At 48.3% G+C, this 17,282-nt stretch overlaps 1 protein-coding gene across 1 annotated transcript in view; it reads right to left on the bottom strand.

Moving 5' to 3' along the window:
* The window catches only part of DOCK1 (dedicator of cytokinesis 1), a 495,771-nt gene that overhangs the window by 300,311 nt on the left and 178,178 nt on the right, over positions 1–17,282 (bottom strand). The window contains exons 24-25 of the mRNA XM_055081438.1: positions 7,200–7,270; positions 4,466–4,572 (exon numbers count right to left, since the gene is read on the bottom strand). Of these exons, the coding sequence (XP_054937413.1) occupies positions 4,466–4,572; positions 7,200–7,270 (178 nt within the window). The remainder of the gene's footprint in view (positions 1–4,465; positions 4,573–7,199; positions 7,271–17,282) is intronic.

Below are 17,282 nucleotides of genomic sequence, written 5' to 3'. Positions count from 1 at the left end.
GGCCACGCTCCAAGACCTCTCATTTTAAGAAAGGACCAGAGAAAACAAGCAAGCCAAGAAGTAAAACCAGGCAATGACTGCACGCTGTGGGGAGTGGCAGGAAGAGCTGAGGGGCAGTGTCTGGGGACATTTTATTTATGCAGGGTGATCAGAGCGCCTCTCAGAGGAAGCTCGCTATGTCATCCCTTCCAGGATCTGGTCCAAGTCTATTTTCTTTTGCACCATATTTGACATGATAGCCCCGCACCGCCCCCCCCCATGAGGGCAGGGTCTCACCGGCCATTCTTCTAATGCATCCTCAACAAAAATGAAAAGACATGGCTAACTTTTCTTGAACGTTCATGAAACGCTGAGTGTAAATCTCAGTACCACACATGCATCAATCTTCAAGATACGTAACGGAGGCCGAGGAGAAAAGGGCAGCTGGAGAAATTGAAGCCTGGAGGGTAACTTACCCGAGGTCACTGAGTTAGCAGGTAACAGAGGCAGCGTTTGAACCCAGGCAATGTGATCACAAAGCCCACGCACACTCGCAACCCTCTCGTGAGCTGCCTGCCCTCATCCCAGCAACGGCTTCACACATGCACAGTTCTTTATTCATGAGGAAGTAAAATCATTCAGAGGAGAAACGATGCAAACTAGTCGTTCTTTCTATGTTGTAAGCAAAGCAAAGGGAGAGAGACATGTCCCCAGAGAAAAGGCTAATGTGACTGGGAAGCAACCAGGCACTCTTGAGTCGCTGGAAGCGTGCGGAGCGGCTGGAGCACTGGCGCGGCCAGCGATCTGCTGTGGCAGACGCGCAGGACGGCCAGGTCCACACACACCTTCTGAAGAGGCTTCTTAAATTCGGGGGAGATTTCTACATGATGAGCTCTCTTTCCCCAGTACGGAAGCCCGAACTCAAATCCACAGCCAGCCTTTTGCAACTACAGCTATGCTCCGGGTCCTGCCAAGGAGGCATGGCTTCTCAGGATGGCAACTGGAGATGAGCGGCCAAAGGACAGCTCTGTAAAGAACTCTCATGTCCTTCGGACCGGGGCGGAGGTTGCAGAGGCAGCGAGAGTTGCAAGGTCCTGATTCAGAAGGAGCCTTACCGCTGGTACGGCTGGGAACAGATGGCAGTGACAGCAGCCGTGGTGTCCACACTGACTGGGGCCAAACACAACCCGATCTGCCAAAAGACACAGCTCCTGTTGTAGCCTAACAAACCCAGCAGGATGCACCCTCAGTCTTCTGGTCCTTCAAGAGGGCAGAAGAGGAGCCAGGCTGAGCCAACCAGGGCAGCGGAAGCCTTGGCCTGCTGGGACCCAAACCTGGCAAGGCAAGGCTTTCCTGCAGAGGAGCCGTCAGCTTCCCACTTCCATCCAAGGAAGACTCTCAAAACGATGCTGTGTCTTTGATATTGGAGGGAGATGGAAAGAAACGTTTTAGAGCAAAGGAACGAAGTGAGTCTCTGCTATGAGTGAAGCAACACACATGCTGATGAGCAAAGACGTGCCCTGGAGCCCAACAGAGGAACCGGAGGAGCCAGACAGGGAGGCACTCTGACCACATCCCCCAGACAACACTGACGAAGGCCTAGCACATCCAGTCGCTTGTGCAGCTAAACCTAGTTATAACACACTCCAAAAATCTAGACACGAAGGGAGTTAGTTTGACTGATTCCACCTGATCAGGAAAGAGGACACGGACAACCGCATTTTTTTTTACAAATTAACAAGAAATGGAACAAGGCAAGAAAATCACAGCCATCATATCTCACCAGAAACTGGTTTGCCTTTAAATATTTATACCAAATGTGGCATAGAATATTTTGCACAAGTAATGACATCTTCGTAAGAACAGACCAACCGGATGATTTCCAGTGATAAACCTTTCCTGACAAGGAGGTAAGACGGCTCTTGGTAACTCTGAAGAAGCAGGGAGCCTAAAGATGAGAAAAACCAGGTCTGTCCTTGCTGTCTTTACCCAGAAAGAGTCTTAAAACTCAAAGCCAGTAAGCGGGGCCATTTTCACATTGGACAACGCATCCTGAAATGCTTCCAGGCAGCCAGTGAGCGTCTGGAAGTACATTTGCACTGAAGATTATGGCTTAGACAATGTCGACTGATTGGACGATTCTAGAACTGCTTGTAAGACATGAAGCTGCAGGCTAATTTTGGCTCACTTTGCCCATGATAATTCTGGATCCATATATTTCCTACAATCTCATTTACTACGTTGGGTGCAACTGACCATTAAGATTAAATTCCTACCTTTGCAATATCTAGAAAGAAACTAAGTTAATAATTCCAAAATGTTACACATCCTGACAACTCCCTGTCAAACAAAGCTAAATATTTATTTGCATGCTGCATTATTTCCAAAACAAGACTTAAGGAAGTCTATGATAAAAGACTTACAGAACAGGAGTGAAAATAGAAATGGAACACAGTAAAGAGAACCACAACTGCCAAATACAACGGCTGATATAATTTGCAAAAAGAAATACTAAGTTTGCCTTCAAGCTATCTACTAGCTAAACAAATGAAGTGTCCGTAGAAGAAAACATTTCCGTGAAATACACTCTTAAAAGAAGATCTATTTTAAAGATTTTCAGTTGAACCATTTATGCCTTAGGTCCTTATTCAAAGGACATGGAACAAAGTTTTGCAATAGAAATTCTGAAATGTATGCAATATGTCCTCAAGAAGGTCGTCCCTGTATCAACTCTCAATAAAAGCCAAGCACAGGGGCTTCCCTGGTGGCGCAGTGGTTGCGAGTCCACCTGCCGATGCAGGGGACGCGGGTTCGTGCCCCGGTCCAGGAAGATCCCACATGCCGCGGAGCGGCTGGGGCCGTGAGCCATGGCCGCTGCGCCTGCGCGTCCGGAGCCTGTGCTCCGCAACGGGAGAAGCCACAACAGTGAGTGGCCCGCGTACCGCAAAAAACAAACAAAAAAAAAGCCAAGCACAGTCAATCCGTGATAAGTGTCATTTTTTTGATAATTGTTAGCTCAGTGAAGGCACCGGTGGTGGCAGCGATGGTGGCCGTGGTGCTGTGTGCTTTTGCGTGTCTTGGGGTTGGATGGTTGCAAGGAGAGACATTAGTAAGCTACCTAATAAGACCCAGATATAAAACTTTCAGGGGATTCCACCTGCTGTGGTATAACGTTTAGTCAATATGGAAAGAAACAATGAAGCAGCATCTCCACGTATCGCCTCCATGCCTCCCTGGAGTCTCAGCATCTCCACGTATCGCCTCCACGCCTCCCTGGAGTGTCACAAAGTCCTAAGCTTTAGAAGACACCTGAAGAATAAGCAATTCAATATGCAGCCTTCCAAGAAGAGCCTGAAATACTGACGGCTGGGATTACTGGCTTAAGGAGACTCATGGGCTTTGAGTCCCAAATAACGGCGACACAACTGCCTTTCTTTTATGCAAGTGAAAAATAGAAAGAGATGTCTGTTTGGAAGGGCTGCAGAAAGCTACTCACTTCTTGGTTTGATGTGTTTTCTCCAGAAGCACACTCCCACCCAAATGAAGTCTTAACCTTTCCTCTTGACATAAGCCTTAGCTATAAGTGCAGACTCCAGTGAATTGTATATAGTTAAATCAAGAAATAAGATTAAAAACATAGGGTCCAGTAGTCTAGATGGTACAAAGTCCTAATCCAGACACACACTGAGTTCTCAACAGGGACATCTCAGGCCTGAGCTGCTCCATCCCTGAAACACCACCACACGTGAGGACAAAAGAACATGAACGGAACAGCCAAACGTCTAGACACAAATGGAACAGAATAAATGTATGCCTCTCCATCAGAATGTCACTCAACGGTCTTCACATTTGTCTCCAATAAATGAAGAAGGTTGTGGAATTATGCAAAGGTCTTAAGCTTTCAATAGAACTTCTTGACAAGTGTAAAATATTAATTCAATCTGTCCAAACAGAAAGAAAGTGATTAATTAAAAGGGTAGGGAGATAATGTGTGGAAATGTGAGGTGTTCCTTGGGATAAATGAGTTGAGGAATCATTAAAATTCTTTTTCCTTTGAGCAGGGTTTGAAGAAACCCTGTCACAGAATGCAAAGTTCAGGCTAAGACATAACCATGACTTCTGCATTTAAAGAAAATTTGAAATTTTTTGTTGCAATCATCTCAGTGGAAGCCAGTGATTGCCTCCCCAGGATAGATAATCACACATCTTAAAGGCTACAATGTATGCTGATTATCCTAGGGCTCTGGTGTACACCTAAACTCCAAACTACAAGGTTTGTGCCTTCATTTTTCAATGATCTATTACCTACAGTATATGCCAATTACCATTCTCTGGTAAGGGCTAAATCTTCCTGTCTTCTAATGGAGCTGTTTAAATTGGCTACAACGTCCCCACTCCTTTTGACAAAGAAGAGAGAATTCAGACGGGGCGAGGTCTACAGACAAAGACGAATGTGACAATTTAACGATTCTCAGGTTTCACTCACCATGCTGTGTGAAGAGGTCACTGTGAATTATTTCAATCAAGCAATACAGCTTCTGAATGGTCAGCAAACCCACGGGAACATTTAGGATGAAATCAGTAAACATTTTGCTATAAAAGGAAAAACACAAGTGAAAAGAGATGCTGGAAATACTGCAAAATGACCCAGTGGGATACAAGACAGTACCGAGACGCAAGTTCAGTGAATGGTCCTTAGATGCCACCAGAATGTTGGAATAGGCCCATTATACAATAGGGCCAAAATCTCTTCCAAAAGAATGGTGCTTTAAAATGTTATTTTTCACTTCACACCCACTAAAATGGCTATAATCCAAAAGGGAGCCAGTAACAAGTGTTGACTAGGATGTGAAGAAACGGGTACCCTCATAGCATATGCCGGCGGGAATGCAAGATGGCGCAGCCACTTTGGAACAGTGTTTGACAGCTCCTGCAAATGTTAAACACAGTCACCACAGGACCCAGCATTTCAACTTCTAGGTATACACCCAAAAGACATGAAAATATTTATCCACCCAAGACCCTGTATATGAATCAAAGCAACGTTATTCGTAACACTTGAAAAGTGGAAAAACCCAGATGTCCGCCAACTGATGAATGGATAAACGTAATGGAGTAGATCCACACAATTTACCCATAAAAGGGAATGAAATCCTAACATTTAATAGACCTTGAAAACATTATGCTAAGTGAAAAGAAGCTAGTCACAAAAGGTCACGTATATTATACGATTCCACTTATAGGAGATGCCCAGAAAAGGTAAATCTACGCACACAGTAAGTAGGTTAGTAGCTGCCTAGAGCTGGGATGGGCGTGGGCAATGACTCTTACTGGGCACGGGAAATCTTACTGGGGCGACAAAACTGTTCTAACAGTAGATTATGGTGATGGGGTAGAAGTCTCCTTCCTGATGTGGGAAAGCAAGATGTCTTCAGCACAGGAGTCGACTGTAAAATTAAAAATGTAATGCTGAATTCTTTTAGGGGTGTATGTACACGTGTGTTAGTGTGTGTGCACACACGCTTGCACACAAAAGATAACTAGAAAGATCCAGATCCTCGTGGAATTAACTTTGAGTTATTCTCCTCTGTGATCTCTTCTGTTTCATCAAAACATGACTCAATTTTCTAAACAGGGAAAAATCCATCCATGACTTTCAATGTCATTTTTTAAAAAATCAGTAGGTAAGGTGTTGAAGAGGAACCCACGCACGCAGAAAGAGTCAAGGGCCCAAGAGCAGATGGGACCGGTCGTGGGGAAGGGAGTCTTCCTTGGATCTCCAAGCACAAGGCACAAGCACCCGCTGTGAACATGGACGTCACCCCTCTAGTGAGCAAAGGCCTGGTCGCCGTGTGCCCCAGCAGGACAGGCCCAGAGTACGGCCATGGCCCACCCAACTGCAGCTCCCCCCTCGTCCTCCGTTTCTCCAGACCTGAGGTTCTCAAACAGGAGCATTCAATGAAAGTGTCCGGAGGCATCATTAAAACCAAATAGCTGGGCCCCGCCCCCAACTTCTAATTCAGAAGATCTGGGAAGGAACCCAAGATTCAGCAAATTCCCAGGGGCTGCTGATATTGCCGTTGTCTGGACCACTGCCTGAGGGCCGGGCTGCAGGGACAGAGTACACAGAGACCCAGGAGGGCAGACCTGTTGCCCGTGGGCCCACCTGTACCTCCTTTTCTCATTTAGAACCTGCTAAACTATAACCAGTATTGTCAGTGCCTGGGAGCAAAAATAAATGTGTCCACGCAGGACACTAAATCCTTATGCACATCAGACACGTGATGATTCGCGGGGAGAGCAGCTTCCCCAAAGCCCCTCACCCTTCACTTCCAGGGCATGAGTGACCGATGGTGGACATGAAGTACAGAAGGGTGACCGTTTTTCATTCCGTTTAACCACCCGAGGGACAGATGGCCCTTTACTAATATTTAGGTGGACTTTTCTGGCTGGTCAAGTGGTGCCATCACCTGCAGGTAAGTTTATTGTGTCAAATGTTAAATCAAAACCCAAACAAGAAGCAGACGAGGGCTGTGCCGTGGATGTCTGGGGTCACAGAGGCCGTGCACCCACTTGCTCAAGACATCTCTTTTCCAAATGCAGTGACATCTGCACAGTAAACAACTGAGACTGAGCTTGGATGGTGACGGTGGCAAAATCGGAAGGTGAAAGGGAAGGATTCAGTCCCCAGCCTGACTCCTCCATCTGAAAGCCAGTGTCCAGCTTGCCCAGAGTTTGGTTTGGTTTTCGTTTTACTATAACCTGAGCTGACAACTTATGGCTCCTGTCTGAGGCTCACAGCCCTTGGGCAGGAGCCCCCAGAGACAAGCTGTATGGTAAGGAGGTGGAGGAGGTGAGACACCAATATTAAAGCTCCCGAGTCAAAACGTTTAGGTGCTGAAACCCAAACCTAAACCCAAGAACCACTTAGGGAATTTTAAAGTCTAAAGGATGCAAAATGCCCAATTTGTATTATGTATGCATGAGGCTATAAATAATCTTCTAAAGAAAATATTGTGACTGTTGACAGACGACACCTTTTCCACATAAAGACATAATGAGCAAAGTGTCACAGACACCATCACTAGAACAAATTCCAGAAAGATCCAGGGCACTGAACTATGTGGACATGACACAACCCAAGCATCCCGTGAACTAACGCCCTCAAAAGGAGGCCAAGCGTGGCACACAGGAAGTCTTCGCCTTGGGTGCTTCCTTACCTGAGCTCTTTGGGATCAAATACCAATTTCACATCGTTGACAATGGTTGGCAAGTATTTCAGCGCTGCACCCTGCAAACCAAGAACAAAGAAGAATGTTGAGCCTAAAGCAGTTGGCAAATGTTAATACGAAGTTGTAATTAATTTGGAAAACCACACACATACCAAGAAGACAAAGATCACTTTCCAGATGAGAAGCTGATGGTTAAACACAACAAAAATAGAGGGGAAAAAATAAAGCCTCTGATCCACAAACAGTGGAGATGTGTTACATGGATATACCCTGACACATAATAAAAGTGATATTAGCAGAAGCCAACATTCAATGCTTGCTCACGAATGAATGCCTATACTGTGCTAAGCTTTTATGTGATTTTCCCCTTTACCCTAAGGAAATCCTAGCAAATAAAGACCTGTGCCCCCAGAAGAATCCTCCACCAACAAATTCACTGTAGCGCTACCACATTCAACAATTAGAATGACTGCCTTTGTTCCATTCCAGAAATGACTGCCTGTATATCTAGGTCCCTGAACTTGGAATCACCTTCTTCTTTAGTAACTTTATCTCCTATGTTCACATTCTGTAACTTCTAGAAAACCCACACTTTCAGAAAATAGAGTGATGGTAATCATGATAGATCCTAATACATGCTCTGCCGCTGTGCTAGACCCTTGTATATTTTATCTTTAATTCCAACAGCCCTCCTACAGGGAGTTAGCTGTGCAGGAAGGCAAGGAAACTGACAATGGAGATGTTAATTACTTTGCCCCATCACACAGCTAGTACTGAACTGAGCTAGAATTAAAATTCAGTTTGGCGGGAAGCCAGAGCCTCAGGCCACCCTCATCTATATGCGATTGGGAAAAGGTCCTGGATTTTAAAAGTTCTGACCCTGGCTGGGACGCCCCCCTCTGCCTCGGACTCTAAGTGACTCCTTCTACCAGGGGGGGCTCCCTCTTCCTGAATGAAATGGAGGAAATAATACTCATGTCAAATACCTCCAGGGGCTGCAATAAAGCTCAAAATCTAATTGAAAAGAGAACTGGATGACACTTTGAACACTGGAAAATGCCACACCTATTACCTAAACAGCTGTTAGCATTGTTTTCCAAAAGCAAGTAGGCAGAAACCCACCTTAAACGGATTACCCTGAATATATATGGTCAACTTTGCAACAAGGGACAAAGGTGCCTCCTCGTACAGCACCAAATAAAATTCCTTCTATACCTCACACCCTATATAAAAATTCACTTTAAATGGATCATAGATTGTATATTGTTAAAACTATAAAACGTCTAGAAGAAGATACTTGTGACTTTGGGCTAAGCAAGATTTCTTTCATATGATACCAAAAGCATAATCTGTAAAAGAAAAAAATTTGATCAACTGTATATCATCAAAATGAAGAATTTCTGCTCTTCAAAAGAACTTCTGCTGAGACAACAAAAGACGAGCCACACACGGGGAGAAAATAATTGCAAATCAAGTAAAGGCACAAGTGAAGTGAAGTTGTTTGCCAGGATTTGGAGCCAGTCCACCCCCAAGCCCCTCAAGCCTTAATGCGCCACAGCCAAGATGATCAAGGACAGGTAAGACCAGTTTACCTCTAAATCTGCACTGCAGAATTAGTGGTGTTTTTCCCCAGGTGTTAACCCTGTCCTTCAACGTCGGCCAGATCAAGGAATTCAACTCTCTGCTTTGAGATGCAACTTTTGAAAAGAACCTTAAATAGAAACCATTTCATTCTGGCTTCCAAAGTACTGCTTCAAAAACCTTGGAGTTGCTTTGAAAAAATAAAAAATATTTACTGTGACGTTTAACAATAAGCGTTTGCACAGCTGACTGCTCGGGCCAGAGAGTGTCTTGTCTAGTTGGTGAGGGTCCCGCGGGCGAGGATGCGTCAGCATAATGCGTTTTATCCTGTGCCCCACGAAGCAGCATCTGCCTGGAGCAGCGTGATAAACACCACCTTACAAGGACGAACAGCCGCAAACAAGACAGGCCTTCCCGGCCCACCCTCCGCTCGCTGCCCGGGGGCCGCTGGGCGCTGCGTTACCCAGGCTCCTGAGGGCTCCCCACCCACAGAGGGAGGGCTGTCCCCGCGGAGATCCCCAAATGCTGCTTAACAGGGAACTCTGCCTAACTGACCCAGATCCTAGGGACATCTCGTTTTACAGTTCATGAGGGTCACAGAGAACAGAGAGCAACCACGAGCCCACGTCAGTCCTGGATAACATAACAAGGACAGATGGATGGAATGAAGTGAAGGCGAGGGGGTGCCCCCGGCACCCCATTTCCAGCTCTGTTCTCTCCGTTCTCCGGCGGTCGTGGGCTCCTTTCCACCCTCCGCCTTCCCCCAGTGACCGTCTCAGCCTCTCTTTGCTCTCCTCCAGCCCAGGATCCCACCCCCTTTTCGCTCAGCTCACCTCCTGCTTCAGGGAAAACCAAAACCACCAGGAGAAGAGGCTGGGCACTTCTGCCCACCACTCAAAAGCCAAAACAAGCCTCCGGGAGCCGGGGGGTCGGTGGGGGAGAGATCCTGCCCGCTGGGCACGGCCCCTGCCCCGCCGTCTGATCGAGCACCTCCTGCATTTTCCTCCACACTCCAGCCCACGCCAGCCTCTCCCCTTGAAAGCACCCAGAGCCCCAGGCTCCCCGCCACCCACCCCAGCACAGACACAGCTCCCAAGCTGTGCACTCACCCCGGTGTCCACCGACCAGCGCACTGTCCCGACCTCCCTCCCCGCCCTCTGCAGCCTGACTCCGGCCGCCATCAAGTCTCCATTCCTGCCAAGGCCACAGCGACTCCAGGCCTTCGCTTAGGTGACCTTCCCATGACACTGCTGTGAGCCCTCATCTCCCGGGGCATCCTCAGCCCTCACTGCCAGGGCGACCACCTTCCTCTGTCCCCTGCCCCTCCCTTAAAGGCGGGTGTCCTTGCAGTCCTGTTCTAGACTTTTCTCCTCCCTCTCCATACCCCTCAGGAAGCCCCCTTCGGCCAGCTTCAGACGCCTAATGCCTGTCTCCCAGGTCACCTCTCTCCTGAGCTTCACGCTCACACACCCGGCAGCCACCGGGCTCGTGGCTGCCCCGCAGATGCTGCAAACTCCCCCTGCCCTAGAGGAGGCCCTACCCTACGCCCCGGTGCTCCAGGCTCAGGGCGCTGCACCCGGGAGCCCCCAGGTCACACGCTCAGGATGCTCCGTCTTCGGCACAGCCCACTTCTGACCAATGACAGAGCCCCTGCCTCTACCGCTTTCTCCATTTCTATAGTGTCCACCACCTGGCCCACGCCACTTGTGTCTCCCTCTGGCAGGAAGGCACGGCCTCCTAAAGGACCTCCCACCTCTGCTCTGACCTCCTCAGGGTCACGTCCCTGGAAGCCAGAGTAGCTTTCCTAAGATGCAAATCTAACTGAGATACTTGGGTGGCAACGCCCTGCTCCTGGGATACAGGCCTGACCACCCAGCATCCTCAGAGGCCCGGGCCCCACCTGCCCCGTGTCCCAGTCAGGGGCCTCCACCTCCACCTGCAGGACGCTTTCCAACAATGTGGAGCCTCTTCCAGTCTGCCCCGTGCTCCGGCCCCTCTGCCAGTTCCGAGGCTGTGCCCGTGCCGTTCCCTCGCCCTGGGTCACTGTTCCCCCCACTCCTGGCCCTGCTCCTTAACACGCAGAGTTAACCTCGTGCTCCTCAGCCCTTAGCTTAGCCATCGTTTTCCTCAAGACACACGGATTCCGGGTCAGCCATCTGGGAATATTACCACGCTGGGCCGTGTGTCTGTAGCCCCCAGACCAGGGTCTCACGGCTGTGGCCCGGCCAAGGACCCTAGACACAGTAGAGCCTCCGTGACTCCCTGACCAACAGAGCTTCGCCCAAAACCACATCTTGAACCTCAAGAGACTCTGCACCTCTTTGCTTCACACCCACAGAAATCGGCCTCGTTAGCTGAGAGACCCAACTGTATCCCCCTCCCCAGGATGACAAGCAGCCAGAAGAGGCCGAGGGAACCCTGAGGTCCCCCCAGTGCAGCCCAAGCCTCCTGAAAACGCACATGCCATCCCCCACACTCGTTAAGGGCGCAGCCAGCTTCGCCCATTTCTAACACTGGCTATTGGAGTGTTTTGGTTTCCGCTCGCGCTTGCAGGGAAAGGCTCCCGTTTCCTCAGCGGAGTCAGGCTGCTTCACTGAATTCAGGTCTCTTTCAAGGGCAGGGGCTGCTGCTTCGAGAGCTTCTCAAGACGCGCAGCGCGGGGCAGACAAGGCGGGGCTCCTGCTCGGTGACGGTGACGGACAGCGCTGGGTCGAAGCTCATCTGCAGAAGACGCCTCCAGAACCAGAAGGCCCGAGCGCAGACGAGGGAGGGTAGACAGCCTGACGCCCAGGAGCGGGTGCCCCCGCCCCACCCCGGACAAGGACCCGGGCTCCGGGCCAGGCTGTCGCCTCCGCCGCCGACCATGTGAACTCAGGAAGGGAGCCTTTCCTCTGGGTGCCTCTCGGTGGGAGAGGGTGGAGGTTCGTAGCGGTGAACGGGGCGGCCTCCGGCGGCAGTCGGGAGAACGGAAGGGCGCCGGGGAGGGGACGGGACACCCCCAACTCATCGCTGGTGCTCACGGACGGTGCGCTCGCCGCCCGTCGTGGCGGCAGGACTGCGGGTGCGTGCAGATGCGAACACACACCCCTTCTTCAACGTGCAAAACTCTCCATTCAGTGAAAACTTCCATTTATGAAGTCCTGATTAAAGTGGTAAGCAGGGAGTAGAATCATTTGCCGAATCTCAGAGACGGTCGGGTAACAGGAATGGAGGGCATTGGAGACGTCTCCTTTTCTGCTGTTGTTTTCTATTACTTTTTGTAAACCAGTTATTTATTTCCACAAAATCTTGCTCAGAACGTGCCAGCCTCTTTCGAACGGCAGGGGAGAGGCCAGGCCGCCCGCGTGGCATGTCAGCAGCCACCAGGGCGCCTCCCAGGCCTTGGCTAGGTCCCCTGAAGGCGGTGGGAGGGGCACGCATCAGCTCACTGGGCAGGTGGGGTGGGGAGGAGGTGAGGCCTGGGCATGTGCCCCAGAGACTGGGCTCAGCTTGGGAGTGGGAGCTCCTCGCCAGCCGTCCCGAGGCTGTGAGCCGGGGGCCACGTAACCTGTGTGAACGCACCCACCGGAGACGGCCTGGCCAGGAACAGAGACCAGCACAACAGAGGAACGTAAATGAATTCAACGTTTGAGCTTTGTTTATCCGTCTCCTGCGTTTTAACTCATAATTGAACTTATGAAATCAGTGTTTGCTTTTTAAGAAAGTTATTCTTTCAGAGTTGACTTTAAATTTGCCTAAATTAACAAAATGGCAACTTAAGTCCAGGCTGGCTCTTCTCTTTGAACGTGGGAAAGCTTTCCTCTGTCCACATGAGGACGGACGGGTCCGACTCTAAAGGCCTTTGGGCCTCAAACACGTGTGCGATGACCCACCGACACGCTGAGAACACGCACTGCAGCCCCCCCCCCCCACCCAGGCACGTGACGGATTCAGGTACAACTGAACCTACCACCAAAACCAACGGGGCTCCCTGCCACTGAGCACTGACTGAAAGGCAGCGACCCACAGAAAGATACAAGAAACAAAATCAGGGGCCACCCCCACACTCAGGCACGTGACGGATTCAGGTACAACTGAACCTACCACCAAAACCAACGGGGCTCCCTGCCACTGAGCACTGACTGAAAGGCAGCGACCCACAGAAAGATACAAGAAACAAAATCAGGGGCCGGTGGTAAAGCGATTTCTACTAATATTAAAAGACAGGCAAGTTGCCGAGGGGTCCTCTTAATACTGGGTTCATCACTTAACATGCAGGCAATCAAGGACTCATGGTATCCATAGAGTTACCATATGATCCTGCAATCCCGCTCCTGGGCATATATCCAGACAAAAATATAACTTGAAAAGATACATGCACCCAATGTTCAGAGCAGCACTACTTACAACAGCCAAGACATGGAAGCAACCTAAATGTCCATCGTCAGATGAATGCGTAAAGAAGATGCGTGATATATATATACAATGGGATATTACTCAGCCATAAGGAAGAATGAAATAATGCCATTTGCAGCAACGTGGATGGACCTAGAGATTATCATACTAAGTGAAGTAAGTCAGACAAAGGCAAATATCATATGATATGACTTACATGCGGAATCTTAAAAACATGATACAAAAGAACTTATTCACAAAACAGAAATAGACTCACATAGAAAACAAACTTATAGCTACCAAAGGGGATGGGGGGGGGGAATAAGTTACGAGTTTGTGGTTAACAGGTACACACTACTATATATAAAATAGGTAAACAGTAAGGACCGGGCTTCCCTGGTGGCGCAGTGGTTAAGAATCCGCCTGCCAATGCAGGGGACACGGGTTCAAGCCCCGGTCCAGGAAGATCCCACATGCCGCGGAGCAACTAAGCCCGTGCGCCACGACTACTGAGCCTGCGCTCTAGAGCCCACGAGCCACAACTACTGAAGCCCGCGCACCTAGAGCCCGAGCTCCGCAACAAGAGAAGCCACCGCAATGAGAAGCCCGCGCACCGCAACGAAGAGTAGCCCCCGCTCGCCGCAACTAGAGAGAGCCGTGCTCAAAAACAGACCCAGTGCAGCCAAAAATAAACAATAAATTAATTAATTAATTTTAAAAAGCAATAAGGACCTACTGTATAGCACAGAGAACTATACTCAATATCTTGTAATAACCTATAATGGAAAAGAATCTGAAAAAAACACATATTTGTGTGTGTATGTGTATAACTTAATCACTTTGCTGAACACCTGAATCTAACACAACATTGTAATTTAATTATACTTCATTTTAAAAAAAGAGAGAAACATCTCTGAAGAAGGCAATAATAAAGTATGATTTAAAGGTTAAAACAAAAAGAACTCATGGTATCACAACTCTGAGGAAGGAAAGTGTGTGGTCAGAACTGAATCAAATGGACAAAAACACACTGAAACCAAAGTTCTAGAGAGAAAGAAATGAAACACGTAAAAGAATTATGAAATGGCAGAAAATTCCAAAAGTTTTCTAATTGCTGAAATAGTTCAGGTTAAAGAAATTAAATAAATTTTATACTCTTCTCTCAGCAAATTTAATTGTCATGCATCTCATGGGAATGCCAACTTAATCCAAACTGTAAAACAGAACAAAACATGCACTTTCCATCTAGTATCGGTTTAATGTTATAAGTATCTCTCTGGATAAAAATATTACTACTGATGATGATTAACAGACACTATTTTAGGGTAAAGTTCAGGCTACATTTTTCAGTATAATTAGTTTAATTAAATCCATTAGCATATCTTTATATAAGATTACAAGAGCTATCTGTGATACAAAATAAGTTTTTCTTGAATAATGTATGAAGCAATTATTAATTTACATATTTCTCCAGAAAACACATATTAAAATGATTCCAGTTGGAGGGTTTTGAGCTAAAATATATATGGTCCACAAATTCTCCTTTCAGACTTGGCTCAGAAGAACCAGAGCATCCTGATACAGGAACATAGAGCTGGAACAGTTCAGCCAACGGGTGCCCCTGGACCAGAGCTTGCGTCTTTCATGGGGCACGAATGAAATGGAGCAGATGGCCGGACGTGAAGGTTTCATGCAGTTAAAATGGAAACACATGGCACTTCGGAGAGATTCAAGGATGAGCACGCTGTTCTTAGACACAGAAGAATCCAGAACAAAAGACAGGTGACAACAGTGACTGCTTCTGCTGCTTACACCCTATTCAATCAAGACTACCTACATCTTCTGTATCTTAAACCCAAAATTACCTCTTCTCTTTGTACCAAGCACCCTTGAAGCAGATTCCGGTCTTTAAAATAACATTCCCCATCTCCACCGCCAACGTTTTGGTTCATTCAATCCCGAGTGACGAGTGAGCAGCTGGAGGAAATCACTCCTCTGAGGGGTTTTATGTACAACTACCACAAAATCCAAATGAAAAAGGTAGTGAGAAAAGTACAAACGTACTCAGATTAAGATTCTTCAGTGACGACTTCTCTGGTGGCACAGGGGTTAAGAATCCGCCTGCCGATGCAGGGGACACGGGTTCAAGCGCTCGTCCGGGAAGATCCCACACGCCGCGGAGCAACCAAGCCCATGCGCCACAACTACGGAGCCTGCGCTCTAGAGCCCGCGAGCCACAACTACTGAGCACACGTGCCTAGAGCCCATGCTCCGCAGCAAGAGAAGCCACGGGGGGCTTCCCTGGTGGTGCAGTGGTTGAGAATCTGCCTGCCAATGCAGGAGACACGGGTTCAAGCCCTGGTCTGGGAAGACGCCACATGCCGCAGAGCAACTAGGCCCGTGAGCCACAACTACTGAGCCTGCGCGTCTGGAGCCTGTGCTCCGCAACAAGAGAGGCCACGACAGTGAGAGGCCCGCGCACCGCGATGAAGAGCGGCCCCCGCTTGCCACAACTAGAGAAAGCCCTCGCACAGAAACGAAGACCCAACACGGCCAAAAATAAATAAATAATAAATTTTTTTTAAAAAAGAGAGAAGCCACAGCGATGAGAAGCCCGTGCACCTCAACAAAAGAGTAGCCTCCACTCGCCACAACTAGAGAAAGCCCACGCACAGCAAAGAAGACCCAATGCAGCCAAAAATAAATACATAAAATAAATAAACTTATAGAAAAGAAAAAAGAAAACTAAAAATAGAACTACCATATTGACCCAGCAATCCCACTACTGGGCATATACCCTGAGAAAACCATAATTCAAAAAGAGTCATGAACCACAATGTTCACTGCAGCTTTATTTACAATAGCCAGGACACGGAAGCAACCTAAGCGTCCACAGACACATGAATGGATAAAGAAGATGTGGCACATATATACAATGGAATATTACTCAGCCATAGAAAGAAATGAAATTGAGTTATTTGTAGTGAGGTGGATGGACCTAGAGTCTGTCATACAGAGTGAAGTAAGTCAGAAAGAGAAAAACAGATACCATATGCTAACACATATATATGGAATCTAGGAAAAAATCGTTGTGATAAACCTAGGGGCAGGACAGGAATAAAGATGCAGACGTAGAGAATGGACTTGAGGACACGTGGAGGGGGAAGGGTAAGCTGGGACAAAGTGAGAGAGCGGCATGGACATATATACACTACCAAATGTAAAAGAGATAGCTAGTGGGAAGCAGCCACATAGCACAGGGAGATCAGCTCAGTGATTTGTGACCACCTAGAGGGGCGGGATAGGGAGGGTGGGAGGGAGATGCAAGAAGGAGGAGATATGGGGATACATGTACATGTATAACTGATTCACTCTGTTATAAAGCAGAAACTAACACACCACTGTAAAGCAATTATACTCCAATAAAGATGTTAAAAAAAAAAGTAGATAAACATTTGTTATGCCTCCCTTGGAGAATATCAACAATGGGGGAAAGGTCTCGCTGTTTCTCACAGGAAGGATGTCATTTTCATCGGGCAGGACAGCTTTTACCACCTCTCTGACTCCTGCCCATTAAATGCACGTAACCCTCTGCACATAACACACAAACACAGAGTCACTGTCACAATCAAATGATGTCCCTGACATTCCCTGACATTCCCAAACAGCCCCCGGCTAAGAACCACCAGGTTAGACCAGAGCTTCCCCTTCTGTGTCACGAATGGGTCCCCAGCGGGCAGAAGCCCTCAGCCCTTGGGTCAGCCTGGCCAGACCCAGGCCTCTGGATCGATGGGCTAGTCCCCTCTGGCCACGAGTAGCCGTGCTATACGAGGATGTGCCCACGTATGGAAATGGTGGGGACGCACGGGCTCAGGTGTGGCTCTGCTCTCCCTCGTTTAGCTCCCCTCAGTGGTTAAGACTCACTCTTGGAACAAAAGCTCCTGTACCTGTTTCGTCCTGGTTCCCTGCTGCTGGGCACATGGGACAGCAGAAGGGAGGTCGCTCAAGGACGGAATGAACTATAGGACAAGGGGCCGGGGAGCCACCATGACTCAGGAAGTGAGGCCAGGCTGAGATGCTCAGGAGAGCACAGGGGCCCTGCAGAGTCGGCTCTAG

This window comes from Physeter macrocephalus, chromosome 20, assembly GCF_002837175.3.
Source record: "Physeter macrocephalus isolate SW-GA chromosome 20, ASM283717v5, whole genome shotgun sequence".
Lineage (NCBI taxonomy): Eukaryota > Metazoa > Chordata > Mammalia > Artiodactyla > Physeteridae > Physeter > Physeter macrocephalus.
This window is presented reverse-complemented; position numbering and strand designations above follow the sequence as displayed.